Source organism: Pseudophryne corroboree, chromosome 6 (assembly GCF_028390025.1).
Source record: "Pseudophryne corroboree isolate aPseCor3 chromosome 6, aPseCor3.hap2, whole genome shotgun sequence".
In the NCBI taxonomy this organism is placed as follows: domain Eukaryota; kingdom Metazoa; phylum Chordata; class Amphibia; order Anura; family Myobatrachidae; genus Pseudophryne; species Pseudophryne corroboree.
Window position 1 is genome coordinate 72,848,241 of NC_086449.1, and position 18,157 is coordinate 72,866,397.

At 45.9% G+C, this 18,157-nt stretch overlaps 1 protein-coding gene across 3 annotated transcripts in view; it reads left to right on the forward strand.

Annotated features, from left to right (window-relative positions):
- The window catches only part of TRMT1 (tRNA methyltransferase 1), a 67,123-nt gene that overhangs the window by 12,286 nt on the left and 36,680 nt on the right, over positions 1–18,157 (forward strand). For all 3 annotated transcript variants that reach the window (XM_063931163.1, XM_063931164.1, XM_063931165.1), the window contains exons 5-7: positions 14,525–14,712; positions 15,670–15,785; positions 16,667–16,779. In XM_063931163.1, coding sequence (XP_063787233.1) covers positions 14,525–14,712; positions 15,670–15,785; positions 16,667–16,779 — 417 coding nt within the window. The remainder of the gene's footprint in view (positions 1–14,524; positions 14,713–15,669; positions 15,786–16,666; positions 16,780–18,157) is intronic.

Sequence of the window (18,157 nt, forward strand, 5' to 3'; positions counted from 1 at the left end):
CAGACGAAGCAGCTAAGTTAGCAGCTGGTACACCCAGACAGACAGACACCACACAACTGATGGTATTTAATACCATCAACACACAGAAGTTGTGTGAAATGCAAAATTTGTGTTCCACACAGGAAAAGGCAGTCTGGAAGGCAAAGGGATATGGCCAGGAGTCCTCAGGACTCTGGACGGATGGACAAGGTAAACCGGTGGCCCCCAGAGCATATCTCCCATGTTTAGCTGAGGCAGCTCACGGGCTGACTCATCTGGGCAAGGAGGGAATGTGCAAGTTGGTAAGAGCATATTGGTGCGCCCCAGGATTTTCATCTCATGCAAGTAAGAGAGCAATGTCATGCCTTACCTGTTTGAGAAAGAACATCGGAAAAGCAATACCAACAGAACCATCTCATATCCCACCTGCAGGCGGCCCTTTCCAGGTAATACAGATTGACTTCATTCAATTACCCCCTTGTCGAAATTTGAAATATGTACTTGTTTGTATAGATGTTTTCTCAAATTGGGTCGAAGCTTTCCTGCGGCCACAAATACCGCTATGTTTACAGCTAAGAAAATTGTGCAGGAATTTGTATGTAGATATGGTATCCCTAGAATAATTGAAAGTGATAGGGGTACCCATTTCACAGGTGATGTCTTTCAAGGAATGTGTAAGTTGATGGGAATTGATAGCAAGCTGCACACTCCATACCGTCCACAGGCGAGTGCGAAGGTAGAAAGAGTGAACAGCACTATTAAAAATAAACTGAGCAAAGTTATGGCAGAGACAGGATTGACATGGCCAGAAGCTCTACCCATTGTACTGTACAGCATCAGAACCACTCCCAGGTCCCCTCTTAATCTGTCTCCCTTTGAAATCTTGTTTGGTCGACAACCGCATGTTATGATTAACCCTCAGGATGATTTGAAGTGTAACAATGAAGTGACTGTAAAGTACTTGATTAACATGAGTAAACAGCTAAGGAATCAAAATGATAATTTGAAGTTGGTGATTCCTGATTTTACCAGATAGTAATTGTCATGACATTGAACCTGGGGATTATGTAATGATACGGAATTTTCTACGCTCAGGTTGCCTTATTGACAGATGGGAAGGACCATACCAAGTCTTATTGACTAGCACTACAGCATTGAAAGTTGCCGAGAGAGAGACTTTGGTTCATTCGTCCCATTGTAAGAAGGTTGCTGATCCAGAGAGGTCCCGTGATAAGGAACAGACGGTAGAGGAAGTTGTATCACTGGAGTGTCTGTTCCAGGAGGACTGAGGCGGCACCTGAGCATTGAGAATCACAAGATCAAAAGCAGTTGTCGATTCCCTGTTCCCTTTTATTGTTTTTCTCCACTTCCCATTCCCCCTCCCTCAAATTATTTTTCCCCCTTCTCATTCTTCTTCGTTTCCTCCTATAAGATGGACTTGCCCCAAGAGACTGTGATCCGGATTTTCCTGTTGACCATGATGTTGACCAGAGCAGTCTGTTCCGGCGAGAGTACCATGGAGGTCGAGAGAGGTTCTGGAATGGGTTCTGATGACAGAGATGGAGGCGTAGTTTCCCAAGAACAACATAATCCACAAGCAAAGGCGAGTATCAGAAAACGATCCTATAGCATTGACCATAGAAGGAATTGTGAAGGATTGTTAGCTGAAGAAAACTGTATCTGTAGGCTCTGTGACAACGTAGTTGAGGATGGGTGCATCAAGAAATGCCAATCCAGTTTTAATATCCACATGGACCGGCATCCATTGAGTGACTATCACTCCTTAGTGGGTAGTGTGTTAAATCAAACAGATTGTTGGGTATGCTCTCAAGTACCTCAAGGTCATAGCAAATCAGGACTAGTACCATTTCCTTTAACGATAGGGGAGGTACTTGAGCTAAGTGGTGGGAGGCCGGTGGACAGGAGGTTTAATATCTCCAGTCCTCCTAGTTTGAAGCTCCACCAATATCATGTGGATAGATCCCTCATATGTTTTAACATTTCCAATCCCCGAAAGCCGGGAAATTGGGAAGTGTCATGGAGTAACCAAACCATGACCTTTTCATATAGAGCAGATAGAATGCCGACAGATACAGAGCTTGTACGCCACATAGCCAGTAGAGGAAAATCTTTCCGATATAGGTATACCCTAGGAAATAGGATTACGAGAGTTGGAGAGGTATCACCAGGATACTGTGCACATATCGTACAAGCTGATACGTGTACTAGACAGATGGGAGAATTAGGGTTAGGAGATTTCACATGGAAGATGTGTAATATGGTTATGTCCTACTCCGTCCCATATGTTCTCCCCGATGATGCATATTTCATATGTGGGAGGAAGGCGTACAAGTGGTTTGCCCCAAACTCTGAAGGATTGTGTTATATTGGAAAAGTACTGCCTGAAGTAATGACTGTATCACATGCCAAAATGAAGGATATACACCGTGTTGCCCAAGCTCCTTATACTCACACCCATTACGAGCACGTAGTTAAACGGCACCTGATAGAAAGAACAGAGCATCCGGCCTCTGACATGATCCATGAATCCACCGGGATTCAGGTTCTAATCGCGTTAGATTTCACTCGCACCGCCAGAGGAGTGTTGAATTATAAATACATATCTGCGCTCGCAAATTTGTTAGACAATATCACAGAAATGTATGATGACACGTTTAGGTATACTGGAAGAGAACTTCAAGCTTCTAAAACAGAACTAGTTCAGCATAGAATGATTCTCAATTATCTCACGGCAGTAACAGGTGGATATTGTGTCACACTGGCAACGCAGTACGGCGTGAAATGTTGCACATATATTACAAATAGTACCGAGGACCCGGTCGAGGTCATAGACCAAAAGATGGACGATATTCTCCAACTGAAGTGGGAATTTCGCAGGAGACACAATCTCACCCTTGCTGCTGTGAGTAATGAGCTGACTGGTTGGGTGTCATGGTTGAACCCGCGAAATTGGTTCTCCGGTTTAGGAGAATGGGCTCAAGGAGTCATAATGGATGTTGGGAAGTTTCTCCTATGTATCTTAGGTGTTATCATAACGATTGGCTTGATATTTAGATGCGGTCAGGCTTTAATGAAGTGCAAACGAAGTACCAGGGTGATGAGTTTAAGGAGTGAGGAAATTGTAATTCCAATGGATTTGATTTATGACCCAAATGTAGAAACAATGATGTGATGAAAATGCGATTTCTACGGTCCGTTTCTTTCACCTGTTTTTCCGTTTTCTCCAAGGTAAAAAGACCCACTTGGACGAGGAATTTGATGAGCCGATATACAGACAACGGATGGATTAAAGAAGAAGTTTTGACAACCTGATACACAGATTTTTGATGAACTTTGCCATAGATCCCCAGTTTCCCTAGAAATTTTAAAATTACGCTAGCCCAACACTTTTGTAAATCTATGGACATTGACTAAGCTTTTGCTCGCACCTTATGGGCAAAAGCACAAAGAAGACTGCATTCAACAGACACCGAACAAGACTTCAACCGACAAATGTTCATTTACCTGACATAGAATACCACTGCATTTACCGTAATTATGTCTTTTCTTCATCTCTACAACCTTCAGGTAATTACACACATAGTATAGGGAATACAGGCACAGATACCAGCAATCACATATTCCCCCATTCATGTATCATCAACTAAAATGTGCTCCCCATTTTGTTCAAAATCCGAAAAGAGCTCGGTAAAGTTTGACAGCCCATCCACAGACCCGTACCACGGGATAAGAAGGAATTCAAATGTATACTTCGCAATACCTCGAAGCTTGATTTAAAACACGTACGGCACGATGATACATGACCCCCAAGCACGGATTCATACACACATGCTTCTGCTATCACACTAGGTCATACCCTTTTCCCACCTTCTCCTCTCCTCCCCTACCCAACCATGTAAATGTATTAACCCCTGACATATATTTTTCTCGTTTTGAAATGTTTTAGGAAGTGGCAGTTATTGTTGACTGCCAAAGGGTGGACTGTCAAAGTCAGAAAAATATCTCTATGCACACTGCCATATTTGCACCTCACACAGGTCTGCGCTGCGCATGCGTGCGCTCTCCCGTGCGTGCGCATACTCGCTGTTGCGGGCACCCGCGGGTGCGCGGTATGTGCATTTACGGTAGAGTTCATGTGTTCGTAGCGTGCGACTCAATCGTTACATATTTCCACTATATAATGTATTTTGTAGATCATGGTCCCTTTGATAGATTCTGAAAGTTTGGTTAATATAGAATGTTCATGAACGGAGAAATCCCCCTTTGTTTGATACGAAGGGTCAGACAGGAGTAATACAGTGGTGTTTAGTACCCATCGGAAGAGTATTTAATTAGCAATATTCCGGTGTTGGTTTGAAGCGGATTAATCGCTCGTGCGAATAGTTATGGACATAAGAAGTTTATGAACATTTACTGTATTTGCACTTACTTATCCATGCGGCGGGAAACCCAGTTTCCCTCCCACCTGAGCTGTTGGAAATAGTCAGAGCCCACCTGTATGAATCAACCTATGACCTTTTGTTATAATGCAAGGAGGAATTCCTGTGTCCAATGAACAATGAGATTGTAGGGACCATTGAATCGCATTGTGTGTGGGGCATAAATAGACAAGCCGATCACATCCAGCTCTCACTCTTCAACGGTTATCATTGCTGAAAATCGGGAGCTGGATGTCCAGAGGCGCATGCGATCGTTTCCTTTGTGCGTAAGTTTTCTCCGCAATCATATTGTCTTTCTAGATGTTATGGGCCATTTCTCTCTCTCTCTCTCTTCTCTTTCTCTCGTACTCTCTTAAACGTAATAGTATTGTATTGTATTTCCTGTGTAGTTATCTGGTTAGTCTATGTTATATTGTAGTGTATGACTTGTATTGTATTAATTCTTTTGCAAGTATAACATCCATAATATATATATTAGGCGTTGGACCCTAAGCACGGTATCTGTGTATTTCTTATAGTGTTAAGTATTCACAGAGCGTCGGTGACGCTCAAACAGCTTTTAAGTTAATAGGGTGTAGGTGCAACACAGTGTAACCCTATCTCCACACTAAGGTTTTACAGCATATTACATTGTTTATGGTTTAGATTTAAAGGTTTAGCATTGTGAGCGTGTGCGCCGCTGGTGATCTCCTCGTGGTCCCGAGCGTCCGCTACGCTATAGCGAATCATTACGTTAGTCGGCAGCCAATAGCGTGCCTGCCTGTGATCTCTCGGCCGTGAGCGAACGTGACGCTTGAGCGTCTCGACCACGGCTAAGCGATCATTACGCAACGAGCGTACCCTTACGGTACTCCATACGTAAATAGCGTACAGTGTTCTTAGACCTCATAAAGGGTTTTATATAAGATAAATATTTAGCTTTATCACTCCGGACCCTGATCTCCAGACTTCCCTCTAAAGTGTACAGTCAACCCAGGACTCTGCACCAAAGGCTGTCTGCTGACACCTTTATATCCTGCTGCAGCTTTGTGTCTGTGTCCCGGGTCCGGAGCCGCTTCTTTCACGCCCGAGTCTAGCCTGCAAGGTTTCAGGCGTGTATGACCGCCCGCAGCCATCTTAGGGCGTGATCGTGGGGGAGTACTTGCTTGTTTCCCCTACAGTGCTGCTTTCGTCTTTAGCAATAATACGCGGTCTGGGCTTATCCTGCTACCTGCAACACAGCTGCCCGCTGTGGAATTTCTCACTTTACATTGAACTTTTCTGCTGGAACGCTGAACGCTGAGTTAGATTGCTACTGGCCAGGACTGTAAGCCACACACCTTCCCTACATACAGTTATTAATGGCGACCCCTGCCTTTTTGGATATGCATACCACCTTTGCAAATCGCTTGGCACAAGAACTTAGTGACTTACTGATGCCATTCCTGGAGGATCGTGTAGCCCGCCTGCTGTCTCGCTTGGACACTGTGATGATGCCTGCTGATTCCCTCTCCCGGACCGCAGAAACCATTACGAATGCAACCTCTTCAACTGCTGTGATGTCCGGCCCTCCTACCTCAAGTTCTCAGCACCCAGAGGGGATTAAACCCACTACATTCAACCTTTTTCCATTTCAGGGCGGCTTGTGTTCTAATATTAAGATGGACTGTGGACTACCTGCTGGACACTTGGGCATTCGGATGTCAGCCCCCTACCCTATATGGCATGACTACTACATCTTGGAATCACTGTCATTGGAAATCTTGCACTGTCACCAATGGCAGTTGCCAGTCGACACATATCTATTTGTACCTGCTTACAGTTACTTGGCTGGCTTTCCTGGCATTCGCTGTATGGTTGCTGCCCGCAAGGGGATTTGTCTTACCTCCCAACGTGTATATCTTATCCCTGTTTCCAGGCCTTATAGGGGCAATAACATGAGGAGGCTGTCAATAACTTTTGTTTCTCTGACGTCCTAGTGGATGCTGGGACTTCCGTAAGGACCATGGGGAATAGCGGCTCCGCAGGAGACTGGGCACAAAAGTAAAAGCTTTAGACTAGCTGGTGTGCACTGGCTCCTCCCCCTATGACCCTCCTCCAAGCCTCAGTTAGATTTTTGTGCCCGGCCGAGAAGGGTGCATGCTAGGTAGCTCTCCTGAGCTGCTTAGAGTAAAAGTTTAAATAGGTTTTTTATTTTCAGTGAGACCTGCTGGCAACAGGCTCACTGCATCGTGGGACTAAGGGGAGAAGAAGCGAACTCACCTGCATGCAGAGTGGATTGGGCTTCTTGGCTACTGGACATTTGCTCCAAAGGGACGATCACAGGTTCAGCCTGGATGGGTCCCGGAGCCGCGCCGCCGGCCCCCTTACAGAGCCAGAAGAGCGAAGAGGTCCGGAGAAATCGGCGGCAGAAGACGTTCCTGTCTTCAGATAAGGTAGCGCACAGCACTGCAGCTGTGCGCCATTGCTCTCAGCACACTTCACACTCCGGTCACTGAGGGTGCAGGGCGCTGGGGGGGAGCGCCCTGAGACGCAATAAAACACTATAAAAACCTTATATGGCTAAAGAAATGCATCACATATAGCTCCTGGGCTATATGGATGCATTTAACCCCTGACAGTTTTCCTAAAAAAAAGCGGGAGAAAAGGCCGCCGTGAAGGGGGCGGAGCCTTTCTCCTCAGCACACAAGCGCCATTTTCTTTCACAGCTCCGCTGGAAGGACGGCTCCCTGACTCTCCCCTGCAGTCCTGCTACAAGAATCAGGGTAAAACAAGAGAGGGGGGGCACTATTGGCAGCCAATATAAAACAGCAGCTATAAAGGGAGAAACACTTACATAAGGTTATCCCTGTATATATATATATATATATATATATATATATATATATATATATATATATATATATATATATATATATATATATATATATATATATATAGCATGTCACAGAATTACAGGCGGCACTCACGGACTCACTCAGAAAACGACCAGGGACCTGGGGTCCCTGGTCGTTTTCTGAGTGAGTCCGTGAGTGCCGCCTGTAATTCTGTGACATGCTTCATTAACAAGAGGAGGGCACCCGGCTTTGAACCTGGTTGTTGTTTTGGAGTGCCGGATATCATTTGCTATATATATATATATATATATATATATATATATATATATATATATATATATATATATATATATATATATATATATATATAAATATAGCGCTCTGGTGTGTGCTGGCAAACTCTCCCTCTGTCTCCCCAAAGGGCTCGTGGGGTCCTGTCCTCTTTCAGAGCATTCCCTGTGTGTGTGCTGGGTGTCGGTACGATTGTGTCGACATGTATGAGGAGGAAAATGATGTGGAAGCAGAGCAATTGCCTGTGTTAGTGATGTCACCCCCTAGGGAGTCGACACCTGACTGGATGGTCGTATTTAAAGAATTACGTGACAATGTCAGCACTTTGCAAAAAACTGTTGACGACATGAGACAGCCGGCAAATCAATTAGTGCCTGTTCAGGCGTCTCAGACACCGTCAGGGGCGCTAAAACGCCCGTTACCTCAGATGGTCGACACAGACCCAGACACGGATACTGAATCCAGTGTCGACGGTGAGGAGACAAACGTAATGTCCAGTAGGGCCACACGTTACATGATCACGGCAATGAAGGAGGCATTGAATATTTCTGACACTACAAGTACCACAAAAAAGGGTATTATGTGGGGTGTGAAAAAACTACCAGTAGTTTTTCCTGAATCAGATGAATTAAATGAGGTGTGTGATAAAGCGTGGCTTTCCCCCGATAAAAAACTGCTGATTTCTAATAAATTATTGGCACTATACCCTTTCCCGCCAGAGGATAGGGCACGTTGGGAAACACCTCCTAAGGTAGATAAGGCGCTCACACGCTTATCAAAACAAGTGGCGTTACCGTCTCCCGATACGGCCGCCCTCAAGGAACCAGCTGATAGGAGGCTGGAAAATATCCTAAAAGGTATATACACACATACTGGTGTTATACTGCGACCAGCAATCGCCTCAGCCTGGATGTGCAGCGCTGGAGTGGCTTGGTCGGATTCCCTGACTGAAAATATTGATACCCTGGATAGGGACAGTATATTATTAACTATAGAGCATTTAAAGGATGCATTACTATATATGCGAGATGCACAGAGGGATATTTGCACCCTGGCATCTAGAGTGAGTGCGATGTCCATTTCTGCCAGAAGAGCGTTATGGACGCGACAGTGGTCAGGTGATGCGGATTCCAAACGACATATGGAAGTATTGCCGTTTAAAGGGGAGGAGTTATTTGGGGTCGGTCTATCGGACCTGGTGGCCACGGCAACGGCTGGAAAATCCACCTTTTTACCCCAGGTCACCTCTCAGCAGAAAAAGACACCGTCTTTTCAAACTCAGTCCTTTCGTCCCCATAAGGGCAAGCGGGCAAAAGGCCACTCATTTCTGCCCCGGGGCAGAGGAAGGGGAAAAAGACTGCACCAGGCAGCCTCTTCCCAGGAGCAGAAGCCCTCCCCCGCTTCTGCCAAGTCTTCAGCATGACGCTGGGGCTCTACAAGCGGACTCAGGCACGGTGGGGGGCCGTCTCAAGAATTTCAGCGCGCAGTGGGCTCACTCACAAGTGGACCCCTGGATCCTGCAGGTAGTATCACAGGGGTACAAATTGGAATTCGAGACGTCTCCCCCTCGCCGGTTCCTGAAGTCTGCTCTACCAACGTCTCCCTCCGACAGGGAGGCGGTAGTGGAAGCTATTCACAAGCTGTATTCCCAGCAGGTGATAATCAAGGTACCCCTCCTACAACAGGGAAAGGGGTATTATTCCACGCTGTTTGTGGTACCGAAGCCGGACGGCTCGGTGAGACCAATTTTAAATCTAAAATCCTTGAACACTTACATAAAAAGGTTCAAATTCAAGATGGAGTCACTCAGAGCAGTGATAGCGAACCTGGAAGAAGGGGACTATATGGTATCTCTAGACATCAAAGATGCTTATCTCCATGTCCCAATCTACCCTTCTCACCAAGGGTACCTCAGGTTTGTGGTACAAAACTGTCATTATCAGTTTCAGACGCTGCCGTTTGGATTGTCCACGGCACCACGGGTCTTTACCAAGGTAATGGCCGAAATGATGATTCTTCTTCGAAGAAAAGGCGTCTTAATTATCCCTTACTTGGACGATCTCCTGATAAGGGCAAGGTCCAGGGAACAGTTAGAGGTCGGAGTAGCACTATCTCAGGTAGTGCTACGTCAGCACGGGTGGATCCTAAATATTTCAAAATCACAGCTGATTCCAACAACACGTCTACTGTTCCTGGGGATGATTCTGGACACAGTCCAGAAAAAGGTGTTTCTCCCGGAGGAGAAGGCCAGGGAGTTATCCGAGCTAGTCAGGAAACTCCTAAAACCAGGCCAAGTGTCAGTGCATCAATGCACGAGAGTCCTGGGAAAAATGGTGGCTTCTTACGAAGCGATTCCATTCAGAAGATTCCATGCAAGAACTTTTCAGTGGGATCTGCTGGACAAATGGTCCGGATCGCATCTTCAGATGCATCAGCGGATAACCCTATCTCCAAGGACAAGGGTGTCTCTCCTGTGGTGGTTACAGAGTGCTCATCTTCTAGAGGGCCGCAGATTCGGCATTCAGGATTGGATGCTGGTGACCACCGATGCCAGCCTGAGAGGCTGGGGAGCAGTCACACAGGGAAGAAATTTCCAGGGCTTGTGGTCAAGCATGGAAACGTCTCTTCACATAAATATCCTGGAACTAAGGGCCATTTACAATGCCCTAAGTCAAGCAAGGCCTCTGCTTCAGGGTCAGTCGGTATTGATCCAATCGGACAACATCACGGCAGTCGCCCACGTCAACAGACAGGGCGGCACAAGAAGCAGGAGGGCAATGGCAGAAGCTGCAAGGATTCTTCGCTGGGCGGAAAATCATGTGGTGGCACTGTCAGCAGTGTTCATTCCGGGAGTGGACAACTGGGAAGCAGACTTCCTCAGCAGACACGACCTCCACCCGGGGGAGTGGGGACTTCACCCAGAAGTCTTTCAAGTGATTGTAAACCGTTGGGAAAAACCAAAGGTGGACATGATGGCGTCCCGTCTCAACAAAAAAATGGACAGATATTGCGCCAGGTCAAGGGACCCTCAGGCAATAGCGGTGGACGCTCTGGTAACACCGTGGGTGTACCAGTCGGTGTATGTGTTCCCTCCTCTGCCTCTCATACCCAAAGTACTGAGAATCATAAGAAGGAGAGGAGTAAGAACTATACTCGTGGCTCCGGATTGGCCAAGAAGAACTTGGTACCCGGAACTGCAAGAGATGCTCACGGAGGACCCGTGGCCTCTACCTCTAAGAAAGGACCTGCTCCAGCAGGGACCTTGTCTGTTCCAAGACTTACCGCGGCTGCGTTTGACTGCATGGCGGTTGAACGCCGGATCCTGATGGAAAAAGGAATTCCAGATGAAGTCATCCCTACCCTGATCAAAGCCAGGAAGGATGTAACTGCGAAACATTATCACCGCATTTGGCGAAAATGTTGCGTGGTGTGAGGCCAAGAAGGCCCCCACAGAGGAATTTCAACTGGGTCGTTTCCTGCATTTCCTGCAAGCAGGACTGTCTATGGGCCTAAAATTAGGATCCATTAAGGTTCAAATTTCGGCCCTGTCAATCTTCTTCCAGAAAGAACTGGCTTCAGTGCCTGAAGTTCAGACGTTTGTCAAGGGGGTACTGCATATACAGCCTCCTTTTGTGCCACCAGTGGCACCTTGGGATCTCAATGTAGTTTTAGGGTTCCTAAAATCACATTGGTTTGAACCACTCACCACTGTGGAATTAAAATATCTCACATGGAAGGTGGTCATGCTGTTAGCTCTGGCGTCAGCCAGGCGTGTCTCAGAATTGGCGGCTTTGTCATATAAAAGCCCTTACCTAATTTTTCATTCAGACAGGGCAGAATTGAGGACTCGTCCTCAATTTCTCCCTAAGGTGGTTTCAGCGTTTCACATGAACCAACCTATTGTGGTGCCTGCGGCTACTAGGGACTTGGAGGACTCCAAGTTGTTGGACGTAGTCAGGGCCCTGAAAATATGTTTCCAGGACGGCTGGAGTCAGAAAATCTGACTCGCTGTTTATCCTGTATGCACCCAACAAGCTGGGTGCTCCTGCTTCTAAGCAGACGATTGCTCGTTGGATTTGTAGTACAATTCAGCTTGCACATTCTGTGGCAGGACTGCCACAGCCAAAATCTGTTAAAGCCCATTCCACAAGGAAAGTGGGCTCATCTTGGGCGGCTGCCCGAGGGGTCTCGGCTTTACAACTTTGCCGAGCAGCTACTTGGTCAGGGGCAAACACGTTTGCAAAATTTTACAAATTCGATACCCTGGCTGAGGAGGACCTGGAGTTCTCTCATTCGGTGCTGCAGAGTCATCCGCACTCTCCCGCCCGTTTGGGAGCTTTGGTATAATCCCCATGGTCCTTACGGAAGTCCCAGCATCCACTAGGACGTCAGAGAAAATAAGAATTTACTTACCGATAATTCTATTTCTCATAGTCCGTAGTGGATGCTGGGCGCCCATCCCAAGTGCGGATTGTCTGCAATACTTGTATATAGTTATTGTTACAAAAAAATCGGGTTGTTTATTGTTGTGAGCCATCTTTTCAGAGGCTCCTACGTTTATCATACTGTTAACTGGGTTCAGATCACAGGTTGTACAGTGTGATTGGTGTGGCTGGTATGAGTCTTACCCGGGATTCAAAATCCTTCCTTATTATGTACGCTCGTCCGGGCACAGTATCCTAACTGAGGCTTGGAGGAGGGTCATAGGGGGAGGAGCCAGTGCACACCAGCTAGTCTAAAGCTTTTACTTTTGTGCCCAGTCTCCTGCGGAGCTGCTATTCCCCATGGTCCTTACGGAAGTCCCAGCATCCACTACGGACTATGAGAAATAGAATTATCGGTAAGTAAATTCTTATTTTTACCTCCTTTTTTTTTTTTTTTTTTTTCCTACTGACCTTATTTTATGACACTTACCAGTTTATGAGAAGTAGAGGGTTCTACTGGACACGTGTCCTACATTTCTTTTATTATTATTCATTTTATTTTTTTTATTTTTTTCTTGTAATGTAGGGAATATTGGATTTAGTATTGTATATCCGTCTGTGCTTTGTGGCCTACCAGATTTTTGAAGCTGATTACTGCAGTACATTATATGCCCTATGCTTAAGTTTATATATACAGTATCTGTCACACCCTTATGCTCTGGCCCATTAGGCCGTATCAGGTAGTTATTATGATGTTCGCTTGCAGTATACAGTATTTGTAGTTATGTACCATTTGGTTTTAATGCTCATGTTCTTGTTTTAAGACCTCTCTCACTCTGGTCATTCAGCGGAATACTCTGTAGTGGTCTATGCCCTATCGACTAGTATAATATTTACTGCTAATGAACACACAGATGTTTTTTATTTTATTTTAGATTTTTCGAGGCCTATTATCCATGTACTGATATCTACACGGATATATGTTTCTTTGTTTTTTTCTTTTATATCCCATTATATCCACTCATTAGAATTAGGGTATTCCTTGATACTGTTTTGTTTGTGGAGGGGAGATACAGGTATTATGTATTTGATTGCCCCTTCAGCCCTACTTTCTTTACCTTATGCCGTAAAATAATTTCCACTGCATAGATAGTTGGCACTTTAGTTTGTAGTTTATTTTTTGACCATGGGCTACGGCCGTAGCTCATGCTCTCCCCATTTTGGTTGGGAAAATTTTGAGAAAATGGAGTTTGGAGCAATGCATTATCTACTTCGCTTGTGATTACCATACGCCTTTTGTTAGTTCCCCGTATAATAACTTATCACGCTGTCTTGTACGCTGTGTTAAAAACTATTTTACTAATTTGTCTGAATTATATGTTACGTTGTCATGATTTAAGATCTTTTCTCTGATTATGTACAATGTCTGAATGCATTTGCTTCAATAAAAAACATGTTTAAAAAAAAAAGGTGTCTCAGTATAGGTGAGGGCAATCATAAATTAAGAGAAAAATCCAGAAGCAGAGCATTCTGTCCCTCCTGGAGAGGGTCATGTTGGGAGGTATGATAATGCCTCTTGCACAAAGGTGTCTGGGCCTAATTCAGACCTGTTCGCTCGTTAAGGTTTGTTTTTTTGCAGTCCTGCGTTCACATAGTCGCCACCCATAGGGGAGTATATTTTTACTTTGCAAGTGTGTGACCGCATGTGTAGCAGAGCTTTACAAACAGATTTTGTGCAGTCTCTGAGTAGCCCAGGACTTACTCAGCCGCTGCGAACACTTCAGCCTGTCCGGGACCGGAATTGACGTCAGGAACCCTCCCTGAAAACGCTTGGACACGCCTGCGTTTTTCCAAACACTCCCAGAAACCGGTCAGTTGACACCCACAAACGCCATCTTCTTGTCAATCTCCGTGCAAACGCCCGTGCGACCGCATCCTTCGCATAAACCCATTGCTGAGCGGCGATCCGCTTTGTACCGGTGCAATGCGCCTGCGCATTGCGGTGCATAAGCATGCGCAGTTTAGACCTGATCATCCGCTGATCAACGCAGCCTAGCGATCAGGTCTGAATTAGGCCCTCTGTCTATTCATCTAGGTTTTGTGCGTTTTGTTACTCCAGACGTGAATGTAGAGGAGACCAAAATAGAGAGAGAGAGATCATTAACCCATATGGAACAGTGTACAGCACAACAGGCTCCTGTCTGAAATGGCTGATGCAGGATGGATGGAGGAGAAATTACATCCTCCTCCTTTGTCCTCTGGGTTCAGATAAGGAAATGTGTGTGTGTGTATATATGTGACTGTTTCCTCCCTCTGTGCAGGGAACACTCCTACAGGCCAGTACAAAGATGACCATGTGCTCATAGCCTTAAGCAGGTGATCTAACAGTGATGCTTTAACCCTGGAAATGTAGCTTTCCTTGGTTCTAACTTGCCCGCCCCCCTCCCCCCCCCACACACTCCTCCTGCCTTTTTACTCTGTTGAGTATTGCCACAATGTTGCCCCTTTCCCCTCCCTGCATCATTCCTCCCTTACCGATGTGTTTCTCTTTCAGGAAGGCCTGCGGGTGTTAGAGGGCCTGGCCGCCTCGGGTCTACGTTCCATCCGCTTTGCCCGCGAGGTTCCCGGGCTGCACAGTATAATTGCCAATGACTTCTCATCGAGTGCGGTGGAGATTATCAAAAGAAACATAGAGTTCAATGGGGTGGATGACTTGGTGACTGCCAGCTATAGTGATGCCAGGTGAGAGCCTTAACTGCAGTGACATGGCTGGGGGTAGCTGCTTCCTGCATCTCAGGGCTATGGGTAGGAATGGTTGTGTACATCTACTACAATAAACTAAACTCTAACCATATTTGTGGTTGATATATCAAGCAGTGGAGACGTTGCCCATAGAATCCAATCAGCTTTGAGGTAGCATTTATCAAGTACAAGTAATAGATAGATATAAGCTGATTGGTCGATAAGTGGTTTGTCTCTCATGCAGTTGAGGGACACTGGGGATCTTGAGGATATAGAGGCTCAGGCAGGATTGCGGGCAAATTGATCTGATACAGTCATATGTGTAGCCCCAACGCGTGAGTGATGCCCAGTCGAATAGTTAGTAGGACCGCATTAAATGTGGTCATCAGGTGGCGGCTCTCTGCCTGCGTGTGGCCATTGCGGACACTTTTGTCCACTTTAACAGTAGCCCTTGTGATCAGCCGGAGCATCATGTATCCAATTGGGCTAACCCACGTGTGGGGGTATTATTCAGGTTGCTCCAGGACTAGGGTGGCCAATCCCGGGCCATTTTTTCAATCCCGGGAATTGGGATTGAAAATTGTTCAATCCCGGGAGACCCAGGATTGACTGCATTTCAGTACCCCCACCCCACCTGAGGATGCTCAACGCTGCCCGACATAGCCAAAAAGAGGTTGGTGGCCAATCCCGAAATCCCCGGGATTGAATCCCGGCTAATTTTAGTCCGGGATCCCGCCGATCCCGGGATTGGCCACGCTATCCAGGACTGAGTGATAGGATTGGAGCATGTGTGGTCGGCCTAGTGGAGGATGTAACCGTTTCAGAGAGTGCTAAAGTATTTTTTTTTTCTGGTTCTTCATCTTTTGCCCTTCTATAGAATAAGCCTGATAGAAATGAATATGCAACCCTGGCACTTCTGGGACCTGTGTGATATCCTCCATGCTTATCTCTCTGTAGAGTTCTGATGTACAACAGGATGGGGATTAAAGATCGCTTTGATGTCATAGATTTGGACCCATACGGAAGCCCCTCCATGTTTCTGGATGCAGCCGTGCAGAGTGTGAGCGATGGAGGTGAGTGACCCAGCGGCGGCCTCTTCTGGAGAGCCTGCGTCTGTGCAGCTCATTGTAAGCCTGGTCAGACCTTTTCAACCAGACGGCTTTCAGTGGGAACGTTTTATTGCTGCTGCAGGGCTCTGGTACAACAGCCTTACATTGCTGAGTCCATATACTGCTTCCTCCACTTTGTAATATAATGTGATGTTTATACTCTCCTTTAGCAGTAGATGGGTTGCCCCTTGGGCACCATTTCAGGTTAGTGGATACCCTCATTGAATTCATTACTTCCTATAAGAAATGATCTAGCAATATCTAGGGAACTCTACACATTTTGTAATATTTGGCAAATTCAGAATGCATAACATGCGCATTTTTCTGCGGGTATGCCAACAGAGCATGGCACCCAGTGTTCTCAGGATTTCAGCCCGTTCCCCACAGGCTTTAGCACAGCGCTTGGTGGTAAACTGAAACAAGCTACATGCAGGCAAAAACAACTGAGAATCCAAAAAGGAAGTGGATATTGGATAGAAAAGCAAAGGTCCATTTCTCCGGCAGGGTCCACAGATTATCCACAGGATAACATTAAGATATGATGATGCGACAGCGAATTTGCACCAATCTGTCAAAGCCTTCGGCCTCTCAGCGCATTTTAAGATTCTGTTGTGCATTTTAATATTTAAATTCCATATTTTTGAGGTGGGTTAGACTGTCACAGAAATATGGCAGTGTGCAGAGAGCTTGTTAATGATTTCCTGAGTACTCCAAGGCTTTTTTCTACAACTTTTGTTCTAATCTGACGTACACATGAGTTCTGTTCAAAAAATCTCCCATTTCTGTTGCCTGCCCCACTACTGTTCCCCTGAATACATAGAATCTGACCTGTCTTTGCTCTGCAGGTCTGCTTTGCGTCACCTGTACCGACATGGCCGTGCTCGCAGGAAATAATGGGGAAACCTGTTACAGCAAATACGGAGCCATGTCCGTGAAGTCCAAATTCTGCCACGAAATGGTGAGTTGTCCGTGTGCATAGAGGACTGTGACACACTACTACCCTGGTGTCTGCTAAACCTCACAATAACCTCTAAATTCACATCCCAATGCACATGCCTTTCTTTTTAGACTACTAGAGTTACTGCTGAATCTGTCTCCTTTTCCTGTGCATACAAATACAACTAATGGGTCTATTCAATGCCTGTTCAGTATTCAATTTGCGGACAATTTTGACAGGTTTTTGCCCCGCTTTCGACAATGCTGAACCAACTTTTTTTTTTTTTTTTTAAGTCTGATTGACATTGTCAAAAACGGGCCAAAAAACTGTTGGAATCGCCCGCAAATCCGACAAAACACGTGGATCCGCGGCTAATTTGCCAAACCACGTGTTTTCCGACAAGTCGGATTTTTTAAAAAGTCTGAAAAACCACTATAATTGAATAGTTCGACCTAAAAAAGTCGGAAAGTGACGTTTTTCCAACTTTAAAAAAAAAATCCGACAGTAATTGAATAGACTATTAAGCAGTAATTACTGTACTGCGGTGTTATAAGAGGGTGTTGTCCTGTCATAGAATTAATACATTTTAATGCACTCCTGTGCAGAAACTACACCTAGTAGTAAGTAAGGGGGAGATTATAAGACAGCTGGTATCAATGGGACCCCTGTATGAAGTAAGAATGTCTTACGGGCCCTACACACTGGGCGATATTACTGAAAGATACGAACAATCTCGTTCATTAATGAACGAGAACTCGTTCATATCTTTCAGTGTGGCGGCAGCAACGATTAACGATGCGCGACCCCGCGCTCGTTCATCGTTGGTGCCCCGTCGCTTGTGCATGCAGGCCAATATGGACAATCTCGTCCATATTTGAATGCACTGCTATGGAGCCGGGTGACGGGGGGAGTGAAGAAACTTAATTCCCCGCCGCCATCACCTCCCTCTGCCGTCTCGCGGGTTGGGCAGCACGGCGGCGGGTCGCACAGTGTGTAGGGCCCATTAGCGATATGATTATAGGTGGTGCTATACAGATGGGTCCATGTTTATCTTGACCTTTAATAGGATTAACTGAGACTGGGCAGTCGGACTTAATCCCCTGCTGTATTGTTCTCTGTACTGTATTGCAGCTGAGAACAATAGATTAAGGGTTTATGTTAATAAACCATGTTGTGCCTAGGTGCAGAAAACTAGTCAAGATAACTGTGGACCCATCTGTAGGTTAGGATATTCTGTTAAGGAGTAAACCCTTCAGAGTAGAAAGTGCAAGGCTCTGTGAACAGGCTCTGTCCAGACAGAAGCATTTTCGTTACCCTTGAAAGGATGCCTCTCTCAAGAATGAGATCACTCAGGCGGTGTCTCGCTTTCATGTACCGCATGCCGCTCCGCCGTTGTGAT